The 25175-nt window shown below is 44.4% G+C and overlaps 1 protein-coding gene across 1 annotated transcript; it reads right to left on the reverse strand.

Moving 5' to 3' along the window:
* Nucleotides 1-5134: 5134 nt before the first annotated feature.
* On the reverse strand, nt 5135-21565 carry SMIM3 (small integral membrane protein 3). The gene is made up of 2 exons (XM_083603992.1): nt 21210-21565; nt 5135-6115 (listed from the first exon to the last, which is right to left on the reverse strand). Exon 2 carries the CDS (start codon nt 6096-6098, stop codon nt 5913-5915), a length of 186 nt encoding a protein of 61 aa, XP_083460118.1. The 5' UTR covers nt 6099-6115; nt 21210-21565; the 3' UTR covers nt 5135-5912.
* Nucleotides 21566-25175: the final 3610 nt, after the last annotated feature.

Raw genomic sequence — 25175 nt, forward strand, 5'->3', positions numbered from 1 at the left:
AATATGTTGTCAACAAGGTATAGGTTATGTGTCTCAAACATCACATAACCAGTGGGATTTTTAAAAACCTTTGTTCTTAGTACCTTGAGCTACTCTTTTTGCTATTTCTGTACATGAAGAATGTGTGCAGTAATGGCAGATCTTGACTGTAAGCTCCCATTCCTAGTCATCTAACAATGAGAGATGAATTTTCACCTGTTGATGTTCTTTCCTATCTTTGACTGCAAATTGCATTGCTCTTTCTATTTTGGTGTTCATGTTTTGCTTTGTTGAAAGTGGTGTATATTTATTTCTAATTGAAATTCTAAAAAAAGAGAGAGATGAGCTTGCCTGTGTCCCAGGACGAAAAATGAGGAATTGCAGAGCATGGGGTAGGACAGCAATAGCCAAGGTGGTGCCCTCCAGATTTTGTGGACTCTTGGCTCTCATCGTCCCAGACCAATAGCCATGCTTCTGAGGGGTTTCATGCTGGCTACCCCAGAGGCAGGGAATAGGAAGAACATGAAAAGGAGCAACACCAATTTTCTATTTGAGACAGCCCATAATAACCATACATAAGATGCAAGGATGCTCAGCCAGATTGCACTATGAGATTGGTGTCACTCACGAGTGCTCATATAGGAACGATCAGGAGTGAGAAATGAGACTAGTGTAGAAAGACCAAGAATAAAAGCAGGCAGTTAATTCAACAATGCCTGATATTGAGATGATAGTCTAACCCCTTATATACTTGATCAAACACTGTGCTCTGCAGGAGAGCGTCTCTCCTGCATAATAGCAGGAGATTCATTCAACCAAAATAGGAACCAGACCTTCAGTGTGGGGGCAACTGAGTCAGATGGGCAGGGTACAAATAAAACTACTACCATTATTAATTTTATATTATTAGTGTTATTGTTATTTCCTTCCCATTACACATCAGAGAGGTGCTATTTCCATTGTCTGTTGGGTCATACGAAAGACCTTATTTTAAAAAATATGGAATTGTTTTTAACTGTTGATGCTTCTACTGCGAAATCATTTTGAGATGTTTCACGATAAGCTGTTCACAAATGTGATAAAATAAAATAACAAACGTTTATTACATGGATTTGCCACAATATCACAGTTTCAGGAGGAGTTTACTGCTGATACAATGAATGGAAATGCATCCACTTTTATGTACAATACACAAACAAATTCTACTTAAACCTCTGAAACCATTTTTCACAGGGTGGAGTGTTTCTTTCCATAAAAACAGATTTATAAGTAGACTATCGCCAGCTCTGAACTACGAACGGACAACATCTCCTAACACCTGGCCTGGCAGGATGTTGCAGTGCCACTTGTGGCTGAGCGGAAGGGAGAGGTCTGGCCGATCTTGAGTCTTCCTTCAACACCACATAGCAGCAAGAATAGCTGCTGAACCTTTCCCCGGTGTGCAGACAGTGAAGGCCCAAGAGCCCTCTTTGGACTAGGAGTTGCCAGTTCTGCCGTATGAGGGAACAGATGACTGTCAAGAAAAGACACAGAAGTAGGGGCCAGCAGTAGCAGAGAAGGGAAATGAATCATGCAGGAACTACAATAAATTGTTGCATGCTCATGCCAATTATATGTTCACTGTTGTCAGGCAGAAATAAACATCAAGACAGGGCTTGAATCAACATATGGTAGCAGACGCTGCTGGTTATCTGATCCATGGGAATCAGCATGAGAGGTGAGAGGTTGATGGATCGTGTGCCATCCTCTGCACCAAGGAAAGAAGATAACGTATGCAATTGCAGCCAGAAGCTGAACAGACGGCTGGCCCCAAGAGGGGGTGTTTTCCAAGCAACGGAGCCCCAAAAAGGTATGCTGAATATCGGGCTAAAAGTGTGAATGCAGATTGATTTATTCTCTGGTTCACGAGAGCTGCGTTTGGCAAAACAAGCTCTGAAAGAAAGGCTTGCATACCAGGAATTCCTGTGGTGAGATAAGGATTCCCGTCCCGGGGAAGGTTGCTAAGCAACGACAGTCAGTAAGTGGAAAACTACTGACACCTGGGGCTGGCTCAGTCAGAGCCGGGAAAGCGAAAGTTGTTTTGACTTTGAGACAACTGAAGGAAGATTGCCTGCCTGAGAGAGAGGCAGAAAGACAGCTCAAAAAGGAGCTTTTGGGATTTTACTAGCTCGAGGGTGAAGAGCTGAGACTTGAGTTCAGCATGGATGCCAAGAAGGGGGGAGTGCCCCTGAGTGCCGTGGTTCAGGATGAACACAGCCAGCATGCTGCACTGGAAGCCAAGGACAGGGGGAGGGAAGAACGGAGTTCTAATTCCCCCACTGATGTTGCTACTGGAGAGGATGCTGTAGCTTTGAACGCTGTCCGATGCTACAATTGCGGACAGGCTGGGCATCTTCAGCGGAGCTGCAAGAAGCCACGCCAGCCGAAAGGAGCGAAGGGCCGCTCAGCAAAGCCTGAGGCGTCAGGCAAAGGTCATACCAAGCCTATGGTGGAACCTGCAAAGGCTTTGATGGCGAAAGGAACCACGCCAGATGTTGGGAACACGTTTATTATCGACACTGCAGCGACGGTTCATATGTCCCCACACAGAGGACTCTTTTCATCGTTTAAGAAGCAAAGCTTCGCTGTGACACAGGCCAACGGTCAGGAGCTGGAAGCGGCCGGCGTGGGCACTGTCTATCTTAAGAGTCTGAACTTGACAATAAACAATGTTTACTTGGTTCCTGAACTGAAGTTCAATCTGCTGAGTGTTTCGCAGATTGCAAAGAAAGGACTGAGACTGTCCTATGATGATAAGAGCTGCGAGATCTTCAAAGATGGAGAGTTATATCTTTCTGCCAGACAGAAAGGTGGACTGTATTTGTTGGACTTTTGACCAAAGTGATTACATGGAATGTAATTCTGAGTCTAACATGATTTCTCTTGCAGGTGTGACCAAAACGAGCGCCAAGAAGGTGGCCAGGGTCGACAGAGCGTTTCAGCGGGTGTATGCTGATGTGATTGGTCCTCTAGAACCATCTAGAGGCAATGCAAGATTTTATCTTGTGTGTGTGGATCATTTCTCTAACTTTGTCTGGGTTTATGTGTTAAAGAGGCCACAGGAAGCCTTAGAAAGGTTTCAGGAGTTTTGTGACAAAGTTAAAGATATGCATGATGCTAACATTGATTGTCTTTTGACAGATGAGAAGCAGATTTTTCTTTTACAGGATTTCCAGAGGTTCCTGCAGAAGAAGGGGATCAGACACAAGATTGCTGTTTCAGCGGAAGCGTGGAACAGGGGTGTCTGTGTAAAAGTGAACAGAGAATTGCAAAAGGGGATGAATGCGCAATTGCTTAGTTCACATCTGCCACATGAGTTCTGGGCGGAGTCACTCATGTCGTTTACTTATGCATGGGTGAGAAAGGTTTCAAAAGAGTTGGGAAGTTCTCCTTTTGAGAAACTGTTCCAGAGAAAACCTTCTGTTGCCCATTTCAAGGTTTTTGGGTCTCATGTGAGGACAGAAGCTCCAGGTGGAGTAAAGAATGCCAGAGGCATTTTTGTGGGATATGAAAAGGGTCTCTACAGAGTAATTTTGTCTGAATCTGGTCAGGTGATTCTCACAAAATTTCTAGAGAGTGCTCCTGAAAAGGAGAGAGTGATAGTACACACATTTCCCACAGAGGACGATTCAGATGATGATGATGATTTCACAGAGTACAGTGGTACTGAGAGTGACAGTGATAGCTCAGAGAGCTCGGTTGTCACAGTCATTGAGAGGAAATCTCACACAATGGATAGACCTTCACAGGTGAAGGATGAACCACTGTTTGCTGTTGGAACTGGTTCTCCTAAGAGTCCTGAGACAGAACCAGTGAGCAGAGAGGATCAGCACCTCATACGCAGGTCTGAGAGAGTCACAAAGGGTGAACCACCCAAAAGGTACTCAGAAGAGTATGCTAATTTAGCTGTTGCATGTGTTGCTGTTGTACACAACCGAGGACAGGTTGGAGCTGTGTCTAAGTCAGAGACAAAGACACAACAGAGAGTTGCTAGCCAAGGGAGTGCAGATGCACTCATTCCTTGGAAGCCAGACAACCAGAGAGGTACACTGGGGAAACCAGTGGTGAGTAGTTCCAAGGGTGGAACTGAAACAACAGGGGAGTGTTATGTGTATAACAACTGTTTGTTTTCTTCTCTGGATCACGCTATGCATGCCGCAACACGCATTGATTCTTTTGGGGGAGGTTGTTACGAAAAAGGAGCAATGCTGCTGAGTGCTCCAGATGGCTGGAAAGCCAAACAGGATGTTGATGTTTTGGGACTGTACCGTGGGAAGAAGGGACAGTCTATTCTGTGCACTGAGCACCGGATGTTAGCTCAGTGTGTCACATGACCCTGTACTGGAAGTACATGGGTGGAGTTATTCTCTCTCTGCAGCTGGGTATCAGAGAGTGCAGACATGTTGTTCTCTGCACTGAGGAAAGACAGAAATAAAGGCATGTAAATACATTTCTGTCTGTCTCTCTCCCCTCCCTGGGGATGGCAGGGAGTGAGGGAGGAGGGATGGTTGTGTTCTTCTTTCACGTTGGGAAGAATCGCCGATTGGAGACCTCCCTTGATCCTGCCGGGAGTCGCAGACAGGAGGTCACAAGGATTCAAGCCGGGCACCTGGAGGGTGGCCAAATTCCTCTGAAGACAGGGCTTGAATCAACACTAGTAACCTCATTAGTAGATTAATGGACAGTTGCCTGAGGGTGCGTGTGAAACAGGGGGATGGATGGAACAGCCAAACTACTTCTATCGCATCACAACTGCAAAGATCCCCAGTCTTTACAAGTTTATTCCCTAGTTGCCATTCCTTCAGTACAACTAGGAAAGGCCCTCCCATCCCATTCACAGAACTGCAAGATGCACAGAGTTTCACAAACCCAGCAGTAAAAGAAAGCCTCTTTCGCTCCATTTTTTCATTGCCACATTCTAAACTAAGGTTACCAGACGTCCCTGTTTCCCGGGGACAGTCCCCGGATTTACAAATCAGTCCCCTGACAAAATCCTATCATTCCTATTGAAATTGAAAAGTGTCCCCGGATTCATTGAAAAAAATATGGTAACCTTATTCTAAACTGTTCCCTGACAGCAAATTACTTTGTTCAAATCTCATTCTCCCCTCCTCTGTTTTTTTTTTGTATTAGATTTTATTAGGTTCCTTAAAAATTGATGTTTAATGATGAATCATTTTGTAACTGTATACCACAAATACAATTACTTCACTTATCTACCTACATCTCATTTCTCTCCCCCCCCTCCCCGCCCCAATTCCTTTTCGGCTGCTGCTGTTTGGATTAGTGGGATCTTGGAGGAAAGAAAGAATGACCAACATTCCAGCTGGGAGCAATCAAAGCTTTCCCCCACATGGTTTTTACCGAATATGTCTATGCCTATGTCTCAATTTGAAGGGGATAGATAAAACAGGTTGTGTTTCCACATCTGGAATCTACATGGAAGGGTTTTTTTGGATTACATTTCATTATTCCTTTCTGACATCTGTTTTTGCCAATTCCTTAGTCCTTTGGAACAGCTTGCCCAGTAAGCATGAAGAACCATTTTTCAAATAAAAGGACACACCAAAAATCCAAAACAAGAACCATCTGGAATCCTGAACCAGCCAACTTGATTCCATAACTGGAGATAAAGTCCTGGATGTGGAGCATTAGGGACACAGTTTGTATTGTGCAGCCAGGCATCTGGGGCACTTCTGGTGACATGTGACGTCCTCGTCACATGATCATAGTCTCTGTGCTGCTGTCATATTCTTGTTGGCATGCCTCCATTGTCTCCTCAGATCTTGGCCTGGTGTCAGAGAAAGCCTGATAAACTGACAGTTTGCCTATAATCCTTCCCCTCCCCATGTTTCTCAAAAGCAAAGGCAAACATAGTGACATGGAAGCAAGTTTCACACGGCTCCATTATGTATCGGGTGTGTCCGGACTCTGTAAATGATCACTGCTGTCGCTGGGCACAAGAGCAGGGATGTCATGACAATGATGGTGACCAGGATGATCAGGACGATGACCCACACTTCCAAGATGTGCTTTGGAAGGGGAAACTGTGTGGGCTCTATGTTTCCATAAACATCCATGCTCTTCCTGTTCCTCCCTAAAGCAAAGAAGAAGACAAGTATCAATAAAACAGGACACAGAACAAATGCAATCATCACAGGTGACAAGCACATAACCTTTCCCTACCTCCAGCCTTGAAATAACAGAGCTTGGATAGGCTGCTTGAAATTTATGTAAGTTAGAAGACTTATCTGCACTTCATTCGGTCCAGAAGAAGACATGCAGGGCACTTCTATCTATACATATTGTTATGAGTTTGTGGGTTCCAGACACCCCTAATCCCTAGATCTAGTAAGTGTTAGAATTTAATCAATGCTTGGGGTGCTAAGATGAGTGCCAGACCTCTCTAATCCCCAGGTCCAGCAAGGGTTAAAATCTAATCAGAGCTAATTAAGCCTGGCTAGCTTCCTGTGTTGAAGTGACCACCTGGGTGATGCACCATTAAGAGGACAAAGAATCAAAGAATTCCTCAACAGATAAAACCAAAGTTTACAGCATAGAGAGGTTAGGAAGACAGCGAGCTGGAAAGCCAGAGAGGCACAGCAATGGTTGATCTCTGCCATAGCTGCAGCTATGGGAGAAACAAGGCCCTTTTGAGGCTTCAATGCTGTGAACCCCTCCATCATAGGCTCAGGTTGTATATATGTGTAAATAAACCATATACTGTATCATAAAGGCACCGCAGTCTCTGCTGTGCCCCATTTCCAAAAGGAAACACGAACCCTGGGTAAGTACCTGGAACCTCTGGAATCTCAGAGATTGGGGTAGCATGCAACAATACTTACTCAAGCCCCACGTCATGCAGTGGGGCTTTCTGGCACATAAATAGGCATATGATTGCAGCCTTAAGGACGTAAAGATTTGGTCTGTGCAAACACTGCTGTGTGGGATCAGATGGAATGGATCACTTCTATGGCTGCCTGCCTGCCATCCAGATACTACATAGAAATAGATGTCATTTAATGTTATTTCATGTGTTGTGGCTTTCTCAGATAATTTGCTGTAGTGACTAGTATATTGTACATAGAGGAAGGAATTCAATGTTGTACAGTGGTACCTCAGGTTAAGATCTTAATTCATTCCGGAGGTCCGTTCTTAACTTGAAACTGTTCTTAACCTGAAGCACTACTTTAGCTAATGGGGCCTCCCGCTGCCGCTGCACCACCACCGTGTGATTTCTGTTCTCATCCTGAAGCAAAGTTCTTAACCTGAGGTACTATTTCTGGGTTAGCGGAGTCTGTAACCTGAAGCGTATGTAACCTGAGGTACCACTGTACTATGCTGAATGTTCCGTCAGTGCAAGCATTTCAGCTTGCTAGATGGAACAGTTCCACCCACCCACCCACCTTCTTCCATGTTCTGTTCTGGGGATTCTCCTGACCGCTACCAGGAGAACTAGAGGAAACCCCATTGTGCAAATGAAAGTCCTTGCACAGGCTTCTGTCAAAGGGATTCATTAGCTGAATCCCACCCAGATATAGGACCTCTAAGTCCGAATTCCTACTCAATGGAAAGAAGGTCTGGAGCAGGTCACAAAGCCAGAGCATAATTTGGCGCATGTGCTAAATTAACAATTGATCCAATTGATCAAAGAATACAATGAATGTTATTTATTTCAGAGGACTGCATTTCCACAAAATGTCACAGAAACAAAAGGAGGGCTTTGTTGCAAAACACTGCTGCGCAACCCCGCCACATGCTCATAACATCAAAATGTGAAACTGTGCATGGTGGCACAGAAGGGAGGCAGTTCTCAGGGTGAGTGTGGGCTGCTGTTCATACTTCTTAAGCCGCATGGTGAGGAAATGTTCTGTTTAATAAGGTTTCTTGAGGAGGGAAGGGAGCTGTAAAAGGAAAACCATGTACTCCGATACCCTCCAATAAAAAGGCATCGTAAAATGCTGGCTCTTCATTAGTATTCATTACATGTCATTATTTTGACTGCGCCACTATTGTATAATCTGATGGAAAAAATGAACAACTCTGCTATTCTACCCCTCAGTGAGATAGAAACATGTTGACTTAATGCAGGAGAGCCAAAGTTTAATTAGCCTGGAAGGGTGCCAGATACCGATAATTTCAAAACAAGGATGAGGAACATCAGATCTACAGGCCACATGTGGCCCTCTAAAACTCTCTACCTGGCCTAAGAATTGTACCCATTAAAAACCCCGGAAGTGCTGCTGGATATCAGCATATAAATCTTCTCAAGCAACATCACAGATTCTCTGCAAACTGGCAGGCCTTTTGTATGCTCAAAAAAGTTATACACAGTACATCATTTATGCCATCTGAATGTGAAAATGTGCCTTAAAAATGGAACAGTGGGGGGCAGGGGAAGGAGAGGAATTGTTCAGTTGTGTGTGAGCTACCTAATTGCTATGTTGTCCTCCACTATGGGGGGGTGTCCCCTGGTTCTTTGCCTCCTTTTACAAGTTCCTACCAACCCCAATGGATGACTTAAAGATTAGATAAGATTAGATAGATATGCACAGTTTGTGTGTGTGTAATAAGTTCCGTAATGAGTCAGCTCAAAAGCAAGCAATTTGGCTCCCATCCAATCAATTGTAAGTAGCCAGAGTCTCTTCTCTCTCGGCAGCATATTGCCACAGCAGAATATGCTTTGCTGGATTAGTCTGCAGTCATAGAGACACTGAGTATCTGCAATGAACCATTCTGATCAGTTTGCTGTCCAACTTCAGGCAAGCTGACACCTGTTTGCTTTTTTAATCTAGCAGGGATGATTCAAGAATAAGCAATTGCCCTCCAAAAATATTTCCCACTACCTTTTTTGGTAACTGCACAGATGTGTGTATGCACCTGGAAGAAAAGGAAGGTGGCGAAACATACCATAGGGCAGAGGTTGCCAGTGTGGCACCCATGGGGCGCACATGTGCCTGCAGAGGATTTCCCTGATGCCCACAGGGTCCCCATTTCTGGGTTCAAAGGATCAGAACAGGACCTGTGCAAGGCCCTTTCCCTCTCCAAACGCAAAGTTCTCAGCCCCTCAACCAAAAAGAGTTATAGCCCTGAATTCCATCACCTTAACCTCAACATACAGACTGGTATTTGCACAATACTATCTACCTTAATGAGAAACATTGGACATCCCAGGCTAATAAATTGCTGCAGTTCTCTCCCTCGCCTTCTCTTCTCCTGGACGAATCCAACTGGTGTCCCATGAACTGCCGGAGTGTGTCTATGTATGAAGCAAGGCTGGCCCAAGACATTTGGCTGCCTGAGGCAAAGGATCAAATGATGCACACCCATTCCTAGTGCCTCCTACTTGGGTACTAGCAAAGGGGCACTGCCCTGCCCCTGAAAGAGGTCAGCAGAAGAGATATAAACGTGGATGTCAAAGTGTGTGACACACAGCTCTCTTCTCCAACAGAACAGTTTGGTCAGGGAGCTCAGGAGGAAGAGTTGAGGGGCACCACTGGCTCCCAGCATATGCTGTCTGAGACCTTACTGTGCCTAATGGCAGAACTGGCTCTGGTAGGAACCTTGCAGCTTCTAAGCCCATGGGACCCTCCCTCTCATCTGTCCAGTCTCCAGGGAAGATTTTGCTTGGGCAAATAAAATCAGTGATGGAGTAAAAAAATCCTTACCAAATCTCCAGTCACACGGGCTGCCTGTGTGTACATTTTAACTACAGTAGGCGTTGACGCAGATTTCGTGTCTGATTCAGCAGCCTCGAGGCATCTCACCTGTACTTAATCATGGTTTCCTGAGTCACGAAATCCGTTTCTTTACACGAATGAAGCAACTGATGACACCAAACAGTGCGCAAACCCCTGCCAGCTGGATATGTTGCTGTTTCCCACCCTGATCTTTTGATCCTGTTAATATTTATTTATTTATTATTTGCTTGCTTGCTTGCTTGCTTGCTGCCTCTCCAGTCAACATCAGCCTACAAAGCAAACCAATCCATTCTTTTTCAACAAGAGGCTCAACTCCTGATTCTGCCAATGGGTCGAATCCGGACTAAGGCTGTGTACACATTATCAGCTCAAAACACAGCCACATCATTCTGTTTCTCAATTCAGATCAAAAGTGCTTTGGGGAAAACACATCAAAACACAGTATTTCCTAAGAAGACCACCTTAGACTACCTCCCTCCGCCCAACCTAGGGTGATCTACCATCAGCTGCCCTGTGGGAAAGATCCTGGTAACTTTTTAACATGTTGTTTATTGTGTTTTTAAAATATGTAGTTAGTTGCGAGCCACTTTGGAAGGATTTGTATCCTGAAAGGCAGGTTATAAATAAATGTAACCAGGGATGGGAATCCTGTGGCCTTCCAGATTTTGTTGGACTCCAACTGCTGTTTAATGCCCTAGATCAAAAAAGCAGCTCGTCCCCTTCCTGGCAAAGTAAGTTATAAAAATACAGAGAAAATGTCCACTTTAGGATAAGCCTTAGTGGAACAAAACTGCTATCATGTATACAAGAAGAAAAGGACATGCAATTGTTGTTTCAGCAGACCTATTTGCCATGAGTTTTCATGGGGAATTTTGTCCTGGGACTATCCTAATTCAGAACCACTGACGAAGTATGAAAAATGTTAACTTCTGCTCTGGTAACCAATTATCTCAATACGAAACAACTGTGGCACTCAACTGTAAATACGTGCTATAAAAATGTCTGCTACGAATGGGACATGGAGGTGTCATCATATGTTGATGTTTCTCTGCAACTTCTGAATCAGGAGAGGCTGTGCAAGCCCTGAACTTAGTGCCTGGACTTGGTGGTGGGTTAGGTGGGGGCCGATAAACTGACTATAAATCCTGGGCAGATGGAGGCAACATGGAGTTCCTGAGTCTGCCTTCGATTGGGGTTGTACTCCCGCATCTCTGTCGCTTAGAGGCCCAGGTGATCTCAGTGACTAGGAGTGCCTTTTACCAGCTTCAGTTGAGAAGAGAGCTACAGCCATTTCTGGGTTGGGGCAGCCTAATCACGGTCATCCAGTAACCTCCAGGTTGGTTGCTGCAATGTGCTGTATGTGGGGCAGGACTTGGAAGCTGCCACCTCATGCAAAATGTGGGGCAGAATATAGTAAGTCATTGTGGAAATAACTGCACTGGCTGCCAATTAGCTACTGGGCTAGGCTCCAGGTGCTGGTATGGCTGCATAAAGCCATGTACAGCTTGGGACTAGGTTACTGAAAAGTTCATCTCACCTTCTGCATAAGCAATCAATCACTACATTCTGAAGGAGAGGGCATCCTGCAGATACCATGCTATCAGGAAGTGCATTCTTCACAAGGTCAGAATCAGACTTGGAGAGTGGTGGCACCTTTCCTGTGGAAGGGAACTTTGGTCACATTATATATCAGATCAATGCCTTCTCTACTACTGTCATTTCAGTGGCTGCTAAAAACATTCCTCTTTCCACAAGCTTTCTAAACAATAATAATAATAATAATAAATTTTATTTATATCCCGCCCTCCCCAGCCGAAGCCGGGCTCAGGGTGGCTAACAACAATCAAATAATCAAACAATCAAATAATCCAACATTCTAAAAATATTTCATTATAAAAATTAATTAAAATCAAGTTGATGGCAACCATTAAGCAAAATTCTGTGCAGGTTGCCAGAGGAGGGAGTCAGGCTGCGCCCTGACCAAAGGCCTGGTGGAACAACTCTGTCTTGCAGGCCCTGCGGAAAGATGTCAGGTCCCGCAGGGCCCTAGTCTCTTGTGACAGAGCGTTCCACCAGATTGGAGCCGCAGCCGAGAAGGCCCTGGCTCTAGTTGAGGCCAGCCTAACCTCTCTGAGGCCTGGGACCTTCAGGATGTTTTTATTTGCAGACCGTAGGTTTCTCTGTGGGGCATACCAGGAGAGGCGGTCCCGTAGGTACGAGGGTCCTAGGCCGTATAGGGCTTTAAAGGTTAAAACCAGCACCTTAAACCTGATCCTGTACTCCACCGGGAGCCAGTGCAGCTGGTATAGTACCCGATGAATGTGGTCTCGCAGCGAAGACCCCATAAGGAGTCTCGCCGCGGCATTCTGCACCCGCTGGAGTTTCTGGGTCAGTCTCAAGGGCAGCCCCACGTAGAGCGAGTTACAATAATCCAGTCTGGAGGTGACCGTCGCATGGATCACAGTGGCTAGGTCAGGGCGAGAGAGATAAGGGGCCAACTGCTTAGCTTGGCGGAGATGAAAAAATGCCGCCTTTGTTATAGCTGTAATCTGCACCTCCACAGAGAGGGAGGTATCGAAGATTACACCCAAACTCTTAACGGACGGTGCTGGCACTAATTGCACCCCCGCAAGAGATGGGAGTTGCCCCCTCAATCCCCTATCGTCCCGTCCCAGCCAGAGGACCTCTGTCTTCGAAGGATTTAACTTCAACCGGCTCCCACGTAACCATCCAGCCACAGCTTCCAGACATCTGGTCAGTGTGTCTGGGGCCGAGTCAGGATGGCCATCCATCAACAGATAGAGTTGGGTGTCATCGGCATACTGATGGCAACCCAGCCCAAAACTCCGGACAAGCTGGGCGAGGGGGCGCATAAAGATGTTAAAAAGCATCGGGGAGAGAATCGCACCCTGAGGCACTCCACACACCAAGGAGTGGCGTGATGACAATTCCCCCCCAAGCGCCACCCTCTGTCCCCGACCAGAGAGAAACGAGCGCAGCCATTGGAGGACTGTGCCCTGGATCCCCACGTCGGCAAGGCGGTGGTCTAGGAGTTCGTGATCGACCATGTCGAAGGCTGCTGACAGGTCTAGAAGAATCATCAGCCCCGACCCGCCTCGATCCAGCTGCCTGCGGAGATCATCTGTTAGGGCGACCAGAGCCGTCTCGGTCCCATGACCAGCGCGGAAGCCGGACTGGAATGGATCGAGAGCTCTTTATTCCAGTTGCTATCTGTGACGGATATGAATTGTTCTTACATGTGTGCTGTTGTTGTTTTAAAATAGTTTTTTTATTTTAGTGTGTGTGTGTGTGTGTGTACACAATTTTATTTTAGTACCCCAGGAAGATGAGGGAATGACTCTGCAAATTGTAGCTCTGTGAGGGAAACAGGGAAACTTCTAACAATGCGGACACTTTAAATCTCTACAGGATTCTGTAGAGGAAGCCATGGCTGTTTTAACTATATAGTGCAGAAGGGACCTTGGTTTTAAGAAGTTACTCCTTATGTTTTAGCCAAAATCTGCTTCCCTGCAATTCCCATCCACTGGGTCTACTCTTGATTCTGTAGATCTCTTAGTTGAAGCCTAAAAGGGCACTCCATTGACTAAAGATGTGAATAAACTGAAAAATAAAATGTTAACCAAAAATCATGGTTCAAAATTTAGGAAAGATAACCACAGTGGCTCTGTCAGGAATATAATTCATGAGCAGGATTCCTGGGAGTGCAGGCTGGTTGGGAGTGCTAGTTTAATTTGGGATTCAAGTTTCACCGCAATGCTATTTTGTGGGTTTCCATGTCAGAGTCTTACGTGGAATAAGACTCTCCTATGTCATAGGCAGGCTAAGGCGTGTTTCAGTGGAGGAATTTGCTGGCAAGCTTCTGCTGAAATGGAAAGCCTTCCTTCTATGAGTGTGTGTGTGTGAGGCAGAGCCTACGCACAGCACAGGAAAATGTGTGCTCCGTGCTCCGTTTACAGAGAAGTGCATTAGTGCTGTCGTTATTTGGAATGAACTTCCTGGCAAGCAGTAATCTAAGCTGTTGATTTGCTCCGAGTGAAACTCAGTTATTTCCTACATTGACAAGCGTTTCATGGCCCTAGGCTCAGATCCCTGGATGCTTCCTCATGTCGTGAGCAGCCTCAGTAATCTTATTAGTTTTACTTGGACTTCATGTCCACATTCACATCACACACAAAACTAAACTGGGATACTTGAGATTTAAAGCCGACATTAATTCAATACAAAAGCAATCGACTTCAAACACAGCTTTTTGACAGACAACTTCGTACCATGAGTAGAACAGGGATGAGAACATCTAGTCCTCCATATGTTGTTACACTAAAGCTCCCACCAACCTTTGGAGCAATGTGTTGGGCATGGATCCAGGAGACCTGGGTACCAAGCCCTGCTTAGCCATTAAGTTCACAGGAGCAGTCCCTGTTTCTCAGTTTAACTTCCTCTTATGCTTGTTGTCATGGAAATGAGACAGTACCACACATCATGTGCATGAGTATGAGAAGGTTTGAAGTGAAGGACTACACCTCTCTCTGCGTCTTCCTCTTCCTTTCCATTCCTACGAAGGGTTCCATGTGTGGCCCAGAGGCATTTCTAGGAAATGTGAGGGAAGAAGGTAGACTTGCTAGGTGCCTGCACACTGCTTTTCAGCCAGCACAGTACAAATTAAACAAAACAGAAAACTGGAAGAGGCAGCTGGCGAAGGGGCTGTCTGCGGGCATCGTGCCACCATGTAAGGGACCTAGGTTTCAGTATAAGAAGCATAAGTAATCCTTGCTTACTTACTTGCCTCTCTTGGGCAAGTCATTCCCTCTCACTTTAACCTACCTCAAAGGGTTGTTGTGAGGCCCCTGTGCTGTGCTGATCTGAGTGACAGGGTGTGATAAAAATGTCATATGAAGAAAAAGCTTACGCAACTGTGCAACTTGTTATGCGATGACCATGGGATTGTGTACAATGCGCAAGTTGCTCCGACCGAGCAGCCTGACATCATCTTGGCTGTACCATTTTTGTAATTTATCCTCAAAGTTTGGTGACGCTTGTTGCCACTTTGACATCAGCAAGAACAGGTTAAGCTGGAGTCACTGTGCCAATTCTCTGAAGTGCTCCAGATCAGAAAGATAACATGACGTCAAAACCTGTGGAGATTCAAAGGCCAGGCTACACCCATCTTAATGCCTTCAAGGGATTACTTGTTAAAACACAGGCTGTTTGTAAGAAACCCACAATCCTATTTATTACTATCACGCAGCACAGAGGGCTCCACATTTAAACCAGCTTGCCGACAGACAAAAGGGGGCGGGGGAGAGAACCCAACAGGCACTGTGCTCTGAATCCTGGTGTTTAATGAAGAGAGAGAGAGTTTGGTGGAGCTTGGAGAAGATCCAAGAGCAGGTTACTCAAATTTTAAGAGATTCAAATGTTGGGTGTTCAAATGCAAAGACTATAAACATGGAACGGTCTCCCTCAGGAGGTGGTGGACTCTCCTTCCTTGGAGGTTTCTAAGCAGAGGTTGGATGGCCATCTGTCATGGATGCTTTAGCTGAGATGACAGCATTGCAAGGGCTTGAACTAGATGACCCCTGGGGTCCCTTCCAACTCTATGATTCGATGGACCTGTTGCTCTTGTTACTACTTTCTGAAGGCCCTGCCCAGTTTACCTGGCCACCCTACTTCTGGGGTAAATTCATCTAAATCTATGTCTACCCTAACACTACAGCCCTCCCAGCCAAAAGTGACCACCCCATCTGGTTGTACACTGACTACTGCCTGCACATTCCCCCCCCCCCACGAAGGAAATCCCTGCTAGTTCTTAAGTGACTCCAGCACAGCAGGAGCTGGGGCTGTTCTTCGAGTTCACCTGAAAAGTTTTAATTCTTGTTGGGAGGGTGACCAACAAGGTGTTCACCCACATACCAGGTGTTTATCATATTGTATCAAACAGTACTTGATGCATTTCATTTAGCAGGGCACAGGGTTCAGCAACCCCAACCCCACTGTCTTAATAGGCTACAACAGAACAACCCTAAACTTATAACCAGAAATACAAAAGTCCAGGCAGCCATTACGCAGTAGAGCCCCCCCAAAGCTGGGCCTGCTGGTAATTGGTACCAGGGTAAAAGCATAAGAAGAGCCCTGCTGGATCAGGCCCATTTAGTTCAGCATCCTGTGGCAAATGGATGAAACAGCACTCTCTTCTCTGATGATTCCCAGCAGCAGAGGCATCCTGCCTTTGACAGGAGAGCCAGAACATAGCTATTGTTGCTAGTAGCCATTGATTGCTTTAGGCTCCATGAATCTGCCTAATCCTCTTTTAAAGCCGTCCAAGTTGGTCATCTTGTGGGAGCAAATGCCACAGTGTACAACCATCACCTCATTCTGTTGCATGTGTCAGCCCTTTGCTACTTTCAAATAAACACGAAACTCCATTATCCATAAGGTATGGCATTATACAGGAACGGAAACAAAAGGCAAAAGTCAACACTTGGCTGAAACTGTGCGCAGTGGAACAGAGCAATGCAACCTTATTGCTCTTAAATGATAACAGTGAATGGGTGTCAGTTCAGGGCACAGAGGATAGGGCAGATAAAAGATTCAAAAGTTTGTTCCTGGGCAGATATTTAAATAAAACGTTAAATAACTATAGCAATGCTATCAACACAGATTAAGCAGCTGCCCTTGGCACACACAGACCTGTTGGATTGCTTATAAGGGTCACTCGGGATATTTACGTGTGTGGAAACCAACACACTGGGGTCCATTCTACAAGTTCTGCCCAAGCTTCCAATCTTTCCAGGTCTCCATTTGCATAAACCCAAGGCACATACCCTGCAACAACATGCATAGGTTCCCATACGTGTGATCCATGTACCAGGTATTGATGGTGCATATGGAGATCTTGGAACATATGGAAGTCAGCAATGGGACGCCCATCTCCCACTCCATGCCTTAATTTATACACAGCTGGGCACCTGGTGAAGGCTAAGGTGTAGAATGGGGGGAGCCTGTGGCCCTCCAGATGTTGCAGGATCCCAATTCCCATCCGCTCCGGCCAGCATTGTAAGAATCACAGAGATGTAGAGTTGGAAGGGACATCGAGAGTCATCTCGTCCAACTCCCTACAATGCAGGAATCCTGCCCACAGTCATCTCTGGGTGGGCTTGAACCACCAACTTTCTGGTTAACAGCCAGTTGCAAAAGAAGATGGGTTTCATAATCTAGCAACATCCAGAGGGCCACAGGTTCACTACCAATGTTCAAAATTCCCCATGTGCATTTTGCACCTGGCTATCACCTACTTGCAACCACATGAAGATGCCCAGGTACCAAGATGGTGCCTGACATCTCCACCATCTGGAGGTGCATGCCTGGGGATCCTGGGATCTTGACTATTTTCACACACTAGCAACAGCTTCCTGTAGAATTCTATTCGTGATATTTTATCTGCACAATCAGAAGGAATTTCAGGAACCAAAACGTCGTATTGGGAAATATGACTTCCAAGACATCTGGCCACAATATGGCACCTAGACATTCCGTTTTGGCGACTGTAACCCTGGTTTAAGGAGTCATTTGGCTCCTAGCTTCTATATCTGAGTTTCTAACACTGTTCACTACCCCTAGTGTAGTATCAGTGAGCTTATCAAAAATACAGTGGTACCTCGGGTTACAGACACTTCAGGTTTCAGACTCCGCTAACCCAGAAATAGTACCTCGGGTTAAGAACTTGCTTCAGGATGAGAACAGAAATCACGTGGCGGCAACGGGAGGCCCCATTAGCTAAAGTGGTACCTCAGGTTAAGAACAGTTTCAGGTTAAGAAAGGACCTCCAGAACGAATTAAGTTCTTAACCCGAGGTACCACTGTATAGATGTTTCCAATTAATAACCTGACACTGCCAAAAACAATGGGGCAAATGGCATCCCTGTCATGCAGTTAGAAACGCAACGTAATTGACAAAAACTCTGTCCTATGTAAGCTACACAATACTTAAATGTTAATTGTTTATTTATTTAACAAGTATCTTTCTTGGATAGAAACTGCCTCTCTGCAGAAAACTACTACTATCTATTTCAAATTCAACAGGAGTGGAAGACGTGTTATTAAAGCACATAGCTTGCTTGACTGGTTAAGGGTCAGTCCTAATTTGACTGAAAAATCTCTTGTTTTCCAAAGAAAGTGGAAACAAATCAGAAGGGAGAAGTCTAATCAAAGCAGAGGCATGAAAATCAGGCAGCATCTTATCTGAAAGCAGAGGAAGCCAGTCTGAGATTATTTTGGTGGCCAGGTATAAAAATAAAAATGGTGCTCTTAGCATGCCACAAAACAATACTAAAAAACTAAATGGACATACAGTATTCTAATAATGCCATGCCAAATCTGCTGCCTGAAGCTGCCTCTTAATGGGAGGTCCCTTTTCAGAAACATTATCAGTCCTTCCTTGAAGGTTCAGCTTTTATTTTTAAAAATACTCTGGCCCTTTTTAAGACTGGAGATATGAGGGGGTGGGGAAGGCTTCAGGCAGCATCCTACCCAATTGCTCATTAAGAAGCAATGCAATTAAATCCCTTCCAAAATAGACAGATACCTGTGTTTATGATCTTGCAGTTCTGTAAGTGATTCCCCCCCTTACCACAAGGTTTCTGGCTAGGTGCCTGAAGTAGAGCAGAGAGAGACAGAGAGAAAGAAAGTAAAGGGGCCCCATCACTTTATATGATGAACAGATTGTTGTTGTTATTTACTGAATTTATATACCGCCCTATACCTGCAGGGCAGTTCACAGAATAAAATCAAAATATATCAACCACAATCATAGACTGTAGTTTTGGCACGAGTTAGCATCCCCCACTGGGGACATGAAGAACCTAGGAAAGCAGGCAGCCTTCAAATCATCAGTAAGGGAGGAGGGAGGAGCAATTCCCATTTGTGAGGTAGAGACTGAAGGCTCCAGACCAGAGAATCTGCATTTATGTCACTTTCACTTGTCTGCTTTCACCTAGAATTCCTTCAGCTCCAGAATTCCAAAGCATGGGATGTTGCTTTGGGCTCACCTGCCTTGCCATCTCCACTGCCTCCTGCCATCCCTGCGAGCGAGACCCATCCAAATATGCATCTATTTTACATTCTGCACTTTAGCAGCGTGTGGTAGGATTGTTTTATAGTATTATTGCACGGGCACTTTAGGAAGTTTGTGTTTATTGTATTTCACTTTCTCCTTGTTAACTGATTTTAGCTCCTGTTTGACAATTAAAAAGAAAACAAAACCTAAATGCAATAAATAGTAATAAGATGACATGTAAAGGCTTAAAAGCGTGCAGTTGATTTCTGGGTTTTATTTGGGAACCAGACGTGTCAATTTCCCCTACATGTGTGTAGGATTTGACATGTGCTCATTCACATCCAGACAGGCCATTTCAGTATGGATGGCGAGAGATGGAGGAGGAAGCATGCCTTGCGGTGGACAGCTTCTTCGACTATTGTCTAAACCAGCCAAATGTCTCTCAAAAGCAGCACAAGAGAAACAGCGGAATATCCAATGCTAAGTCAGTGCCCAAACACTACTGATCAAAATACAAATGGCACAGCAGTTAAGGGTGCAAACATCTAAGTGATGGCAAACTGGCACAGTGCATGTGATAGGCTGTGTGGCAGAAAGCTACCAAGTGATTTAGAACACAGTGGAATTTGTTAGTATTGCTGGTAATTTACAATGTCCTTTACCATCTTTATTTCATGCCCGCCCTTAACGTCACAACAATGACTTGTCCAGGGTCATACAGATAATCCAAGAACGAAAAAGGAGTTGAACAGTTGTTCAACATCTTGTGCTGTACCACACCCGATCTTTTCCAAATGCCTGAACTAACAGAGATTTTTTTTAAAATATCTAAAGCATCCCTATCCAACCTTTCCTTTAAAACTTCAAAGGGTTACTTGGAAAGTGGAAAACATTGCAGATAAGAAGCTTCCCCATAGCTTTTGTTCATGCCAGAAGATATAAACAGAAAGAGGGGAGGAAGAAAACAAAATAAAGACACAGCACATCTGTGGTTAGTATGGTTATGAAATCCATACAAGCAACATAAAACTTCCAACCTTATATTTGACTTTCTTTGCATTTAGGTACGTCTGTCACAATTAAACGGACAAGAGTAGGATGCGTTTATTTCTTTGAATCAAAAGATGAACCTGGTGACACGCCTTGCAATTGTCCCTTTCTGATCAGCTGCATAGAGAAGACTGCAAACGCACTAACCAGAAATGGGTTGAAAACCAAGAGAAAGTGAAAAATGAAAATAACAGAATATCATCTGAAACAATCAAACGCATACCCATATGGGAGATCATATACATTCTATAGCCTGAGAGCCACTCCCAATTCTTTTTCAAGCACTGATAAAGGCAATTAGACGTGCCAATGAATTCTAGCTCACTGCAATTCCTTTGAATAAGTCCTGAATTAGCGTCATTTCACTACTGGGAATGGAGACGGTTACACAACACTGTGTGGGCAACAAAATGTATAATGTACATAGGCCATCACAGGTGATTAATGTAAGCATCACTGTTATAGATACTGGCTTCCCTCTGCATATGCATGTGGTGGATTAACGATGTCTAGTCATCGCATGTGCCCAACTCTATGGGTTTTTCCCATATTTTGCTACAGGGAAATGAAGGAAAACAATTGCCTTTTGGAAACAGTCTGGAGATAAGGATCCAACAACAGAGAAACTACTGCCAAAAACCAGGATACGAACAGCAAACCGCACAACATTTTTACATCTTGGTTTCATCTCGTAGTTTTTGTTAGTGATAGCTTTACAATAGTTGCTATAAAAATGATAGGCAAGAATACATGCAATGCACATTCAAAGATCTCATATTTATATCATAAACCACAGAAAAAGCTAACTATAAAGCAAACAGCACAGGCATATCTAAAAGAGCAGTATATACAGATATATAAATGTGTGCGCGTGTGTCAAAGGTTTAGCTTAAGCGATGCTCACCAGAATAAAATAGTCATAAGAGAAGGTTTGCTACCACCTTAAATGCCCCAGTGTAGAAGGAAACTTACAAATGGGTCTTGCAGGGTAGTAACCTGATCTTGCAGGGCAAGATCACTCACTTTCCTGGAGGGAAAAAATCCCATTACTTTCTGAAATGAAAGATCAAAGATGCTATGGATAGAGCCCTTTCTTATTGACGAGCTACTTGTGGAATTTCCCTTGGGACTTAAAACTATTACTGATCTCCAAGGCAAACTAGCAAGCAAACAAAAATCGGAGCATTGCTAAATGCAAACGGGAAAGGAAGTGAAGAGAAACTGACATGAAGAAGGTGTTGGAGGAATATGAGAGCGCACGAGTAAAGCAAGAAAGCAAGCAAGCAAAAGAAATCGTGGCACTCGCCTCTCTCGAGCCGTAAAAATTCAAGGACAAGTCGCTGCTCATAGCTACAAAGTGGACTTACAGGAGTTTCTTATGCTGCTCTTGAGTCTCCGGGCTGCTTCCAAACCCCGCCTGGAGAGTCGCCTGCTCGGCTTGCGAGCGTCTGGTCCAAAGGAGCGCAAAATCCGCTGCCGCCGAATAACTGGACGAAGAAAAGTGGGGAGTAAGTTCACGCACACCCGGCAGGTGGGATCCTCTTTCTCCGAGCCCGGCGGACAACTTCCACCCCGCAGACCCTGCTCTGGCCAACGGGATGCCGCCTCCCACGCCCGGAAAAGGGAATTCGAACAAAAGCGAAAGTTTCCCTCTCGCTTGCTCCGCGCGCTGGAACTCCGCGCTCGCCTCGTTTGCGCTGCTGGGAAGGTCAGGCTTCGGCTGGGCAGCCGCGCTACTACGCCCCGCCCCCGCGACATCAAAGGCGAGCGGGCCACCTAGTGGCCACATGCGAAGTGCAAAACCTTAGTTTGATTTGATAGGTTTGATTGATATACCAGTACGTTGTATCCAGTTGTATACCTTCTCATCAGAAATAGCATGTCGAGGAGATATTTAAGTATAAAGTAGCTTGTCAAAGAAAAAAGAAAAATAAACCAACATGGCTGTATAACAATGAAGCATTTATTTATGATGGATATATGATGGGTGATTATCATGTATGATATCATGCATGAGGTATTATATATGATATATGTTAATCAGTGCTTTTTTCTGGAGGGACGCAGGGGGACGCATACCCCTAAACATTTTGAGAATCTTTGTACTTTTGTCCATTTGCTGTATTTATTTTTCCCAATTTGAACTATAAAATGGTGATTTTCTTGAGTCAAAATGAGAGTACCCCTAAACATTTTTTAAGGAAAAAAACCACTGATGTTAATTTTTAAAGATTTCTGGGTCTGGAGTAGCCCCTAGACCCAATGGAAACATGTGCACTCATGGCCACAGTGATATATGAGTTGCTTTACACAAAAGAAAAACTCTGACACACGCAGACATATGCATGTAGACCTGGTGAGAACCCACCATCATAGTAAAGAGTTTGGTGGCACCTTAAAGACGAGGAAACATGCTGTAATGTGAGTTTTCTTAAGGAAGAGCTTACTTCATTGGATCCATTTCTCTCAACTTCCTGTTGCTTGGAACATGCACATTTCCCACTCTTTTACTTAGTATCACAGAGTACATGTGGTTTTCCTATGCGGAAGCAAAATGCATTCATGTAGATAAGCAACTGCATAAAATGTGGCCCCAGAACGTGAACATATGCAAGACTTCACTTGAGGTTCAGCACTGGAATCGTTAATGTCAGGACCTTGCCCTGTAGTGCATGAAATAATAATAAAACAGAGAATTGCAGCTTGCTCTTAGTTTTCTGAAATCAACAGCTGTTTTTTGTTTTTTTGTTTATGTTCTCTCTTCACTGTCAGAGTTATGAAAATACACGTGCCGGATGAAGTAATGTGAGTCATGGAAGTCATATTTTCCTGGAAGCTCGCTAGGGCGTCTGTTTCTGAGAGCTGAGTGGTGCACTCACAACACTATACTGAGACTCTTATATTGCCAATGAAGACTAAAACTCTATTCAAAACAGACAATTGTGACTAAATCAGGGGTAGTCAACCTTTTATACCTACCACCTACTAATGCATCTTTCTTGATGGTAAAATTTCCTTACCACCCACCAGTGCTCGATGGAAGGAGGATTCAGCTTGTGCCATAGAACCCCCAACTGCCCACCTAGAATCCTGAAATGCCCACTAGTGGGCAGTAGGGACCAGGCTGACAGACAACTGCTGGACAGGGTTAACTTGTTGCATCTCAAGGCCTATCCTTCCTGCCTCCCTGAATGGGCAACCTGGGTCGACCTTGGTTCACCTCTGCTAACATCCTGAAGCATTTCAGGCCACGGTGCCAATTTCACAGGCATCTATACATGCTCAGCTAAGTCCTGTGCTGGGGATCTTCAGCAAGTGAAGCTCCATGAAGTCCATGCTGTTAATCCACAAGGAAGGTAGCGCATAAGAGAAGCTATTTGCTTAGAACAGCCAGGGCATGTTCAAAGGGTAAACAATCTTTTCTTCTGGATTTAAATTAACTTCAATGCTCTGTTTTTAATATTTGGTTAATGTACGTATATTTTGTTATATTTTGATTTTGTAGAATCCTATTGCTCTGTATTCTGCATGTGCTGGCAGCTAACGATTCATTGGGCTATTCTGTTGTGGGTTTAATCCTAGTGAAAAAGGTGGAACAGTTAGCTAAACTGGTCTTCCTGTTGACCCCAGAAGGTGCCATGGTACAGACATGGACAAGAACTTCGTTAAATACTCCAAGGTGCATCACACCCTTTCAGAAGGAATGTTCTTTTTCTTGATAATTGTCTTATTTCAACCACAGAGTACATTTAAAAAATCTTCTTCTATGCCTTCTAGTGGCTAAGGGAAGGACCTCACAATTTAGGTCTTGTCTAGTGTAGACATCATCCCTCTTTAGAACATAGCTTAAATATGATGACCATTGAAAATAGAAGAGAGCCATCACAAGTTCAAGTGCTCAAAACAATGAAGACCTACTTTGATTGGTGGTAACATTAACAACAACAGCAACAACAACTTTATTTATACCTTGCCCACCTGGGTGGCTTACAGCATATCTAAAAACATAATAAAAACATTAAACCTTAAAAACTTCCCTAAACAGGGATACATTCGATGTCTTCTAAAAGTCAGATAGTTGCTTATTTCCTTGGCATCTGAAGGGAGGGCATTCCACAGGGAGGGCACTACTACCCAAACTCAGGAAAGCCATTTGGTCATTCTGCTTCCTTCTTCTTATGAAACCTGTCTTCGTCATATGAAACCTGCTAGAAGCACATCAAGGGACCCACTAAAGCTACAAAAGAAACCAGGAAATAAACTTGTTTAAATCAATTGCTTGTCCCCGAGAGGAAATGATGACTCTAATTGAGCTTGCAGGGTATGAGGAATTTCTATAGAGGTGAGCATGAGCATGTATTTGGTTGGGATTTGAAAGATGAGGAAACTCCACACCAAAGTTCCTCGAGAAGGAAAAGTAAAAGCCCTTTGTTAAGATCTCCCTGTGATGTGAAATGTTTTTTTTTACTGAAAATTCATATTAAGGCATTTCTCAGGATGCCAAAAGAATAGCCCAGCTGTGGGAAACTGGATTTCCTCCATGTGGAACATTACACAATAGAAAGTTTCTCTTGGAATATTCCACTGTTGCATGATGTTAAAAGGCCAAGGAAATGTGTCTATTCTTGGCTGACTATTTATTTATGTTTTAAGCAAGTAATAGAAACAGCTTCAGTTTTCAGTGGCCACGTCATACCAATTAGCTAACCTTCCAATATAGGGGCATGAGAGCAGCTTGTAAGTATATAGTTCAGAAATAATGCTAACCCACAGTCTGTTTTAGCAACTTTTTTTTTGAAAAAAACTATCAGTTGTCCAACAGATGATCAAACAAACCATAACCTTTCCCCCTGAAATATACTCAGAGTCGAGAGTGGATTTCATGCTCTTTATTCAGCTCATAGTGGTGAGGAGGAATGGAAGTTCCCCCACAATATCTGCTTTATATACATTATTTACACAATGGGCTGCACGTGACTGGCTAATTACGGGATTCTCCTGTAGGCCAATCAGGTTGTGGATTCACTTCCACCTGGAGCTGGATTGGGTGGCTCCTGCGGATCAATCATACTGCTGCATTGTTCTAGGACCAATCAGACTGCTGCATTCTGAATCCTATTGTTCTAGGACCAATCAGACTGCTGCACTTTGGATCCTATTGTTCTAGGACCAATCAGACTGCTGCATTTTGGATCCTATTCAACTCAGTACATAACACCCCCCAAAATTTGGTTTTTTCTTCCCAGCTGCTCTTGGCTTAAGGTACTTTTGTAGCTTTCTGAGCATCTGAGATGGGGTGGCCAAACAAACCATGGTTACGGATGGGTGCTGGA

The sequence above is a fragment of the Podarcis filfolensis genome (genome assembly GCF_964270895.1).
Source record: "Podarcis filfolensis genome assembly, chromosome: 2".
In the NCBI taxonomy this organism is placed as follows: Eukaryota; Metazoa; Chordata; class Lepidosauria; order Squamata; family Lacertidae; genus Podarcis; species Podarcis filfolensis.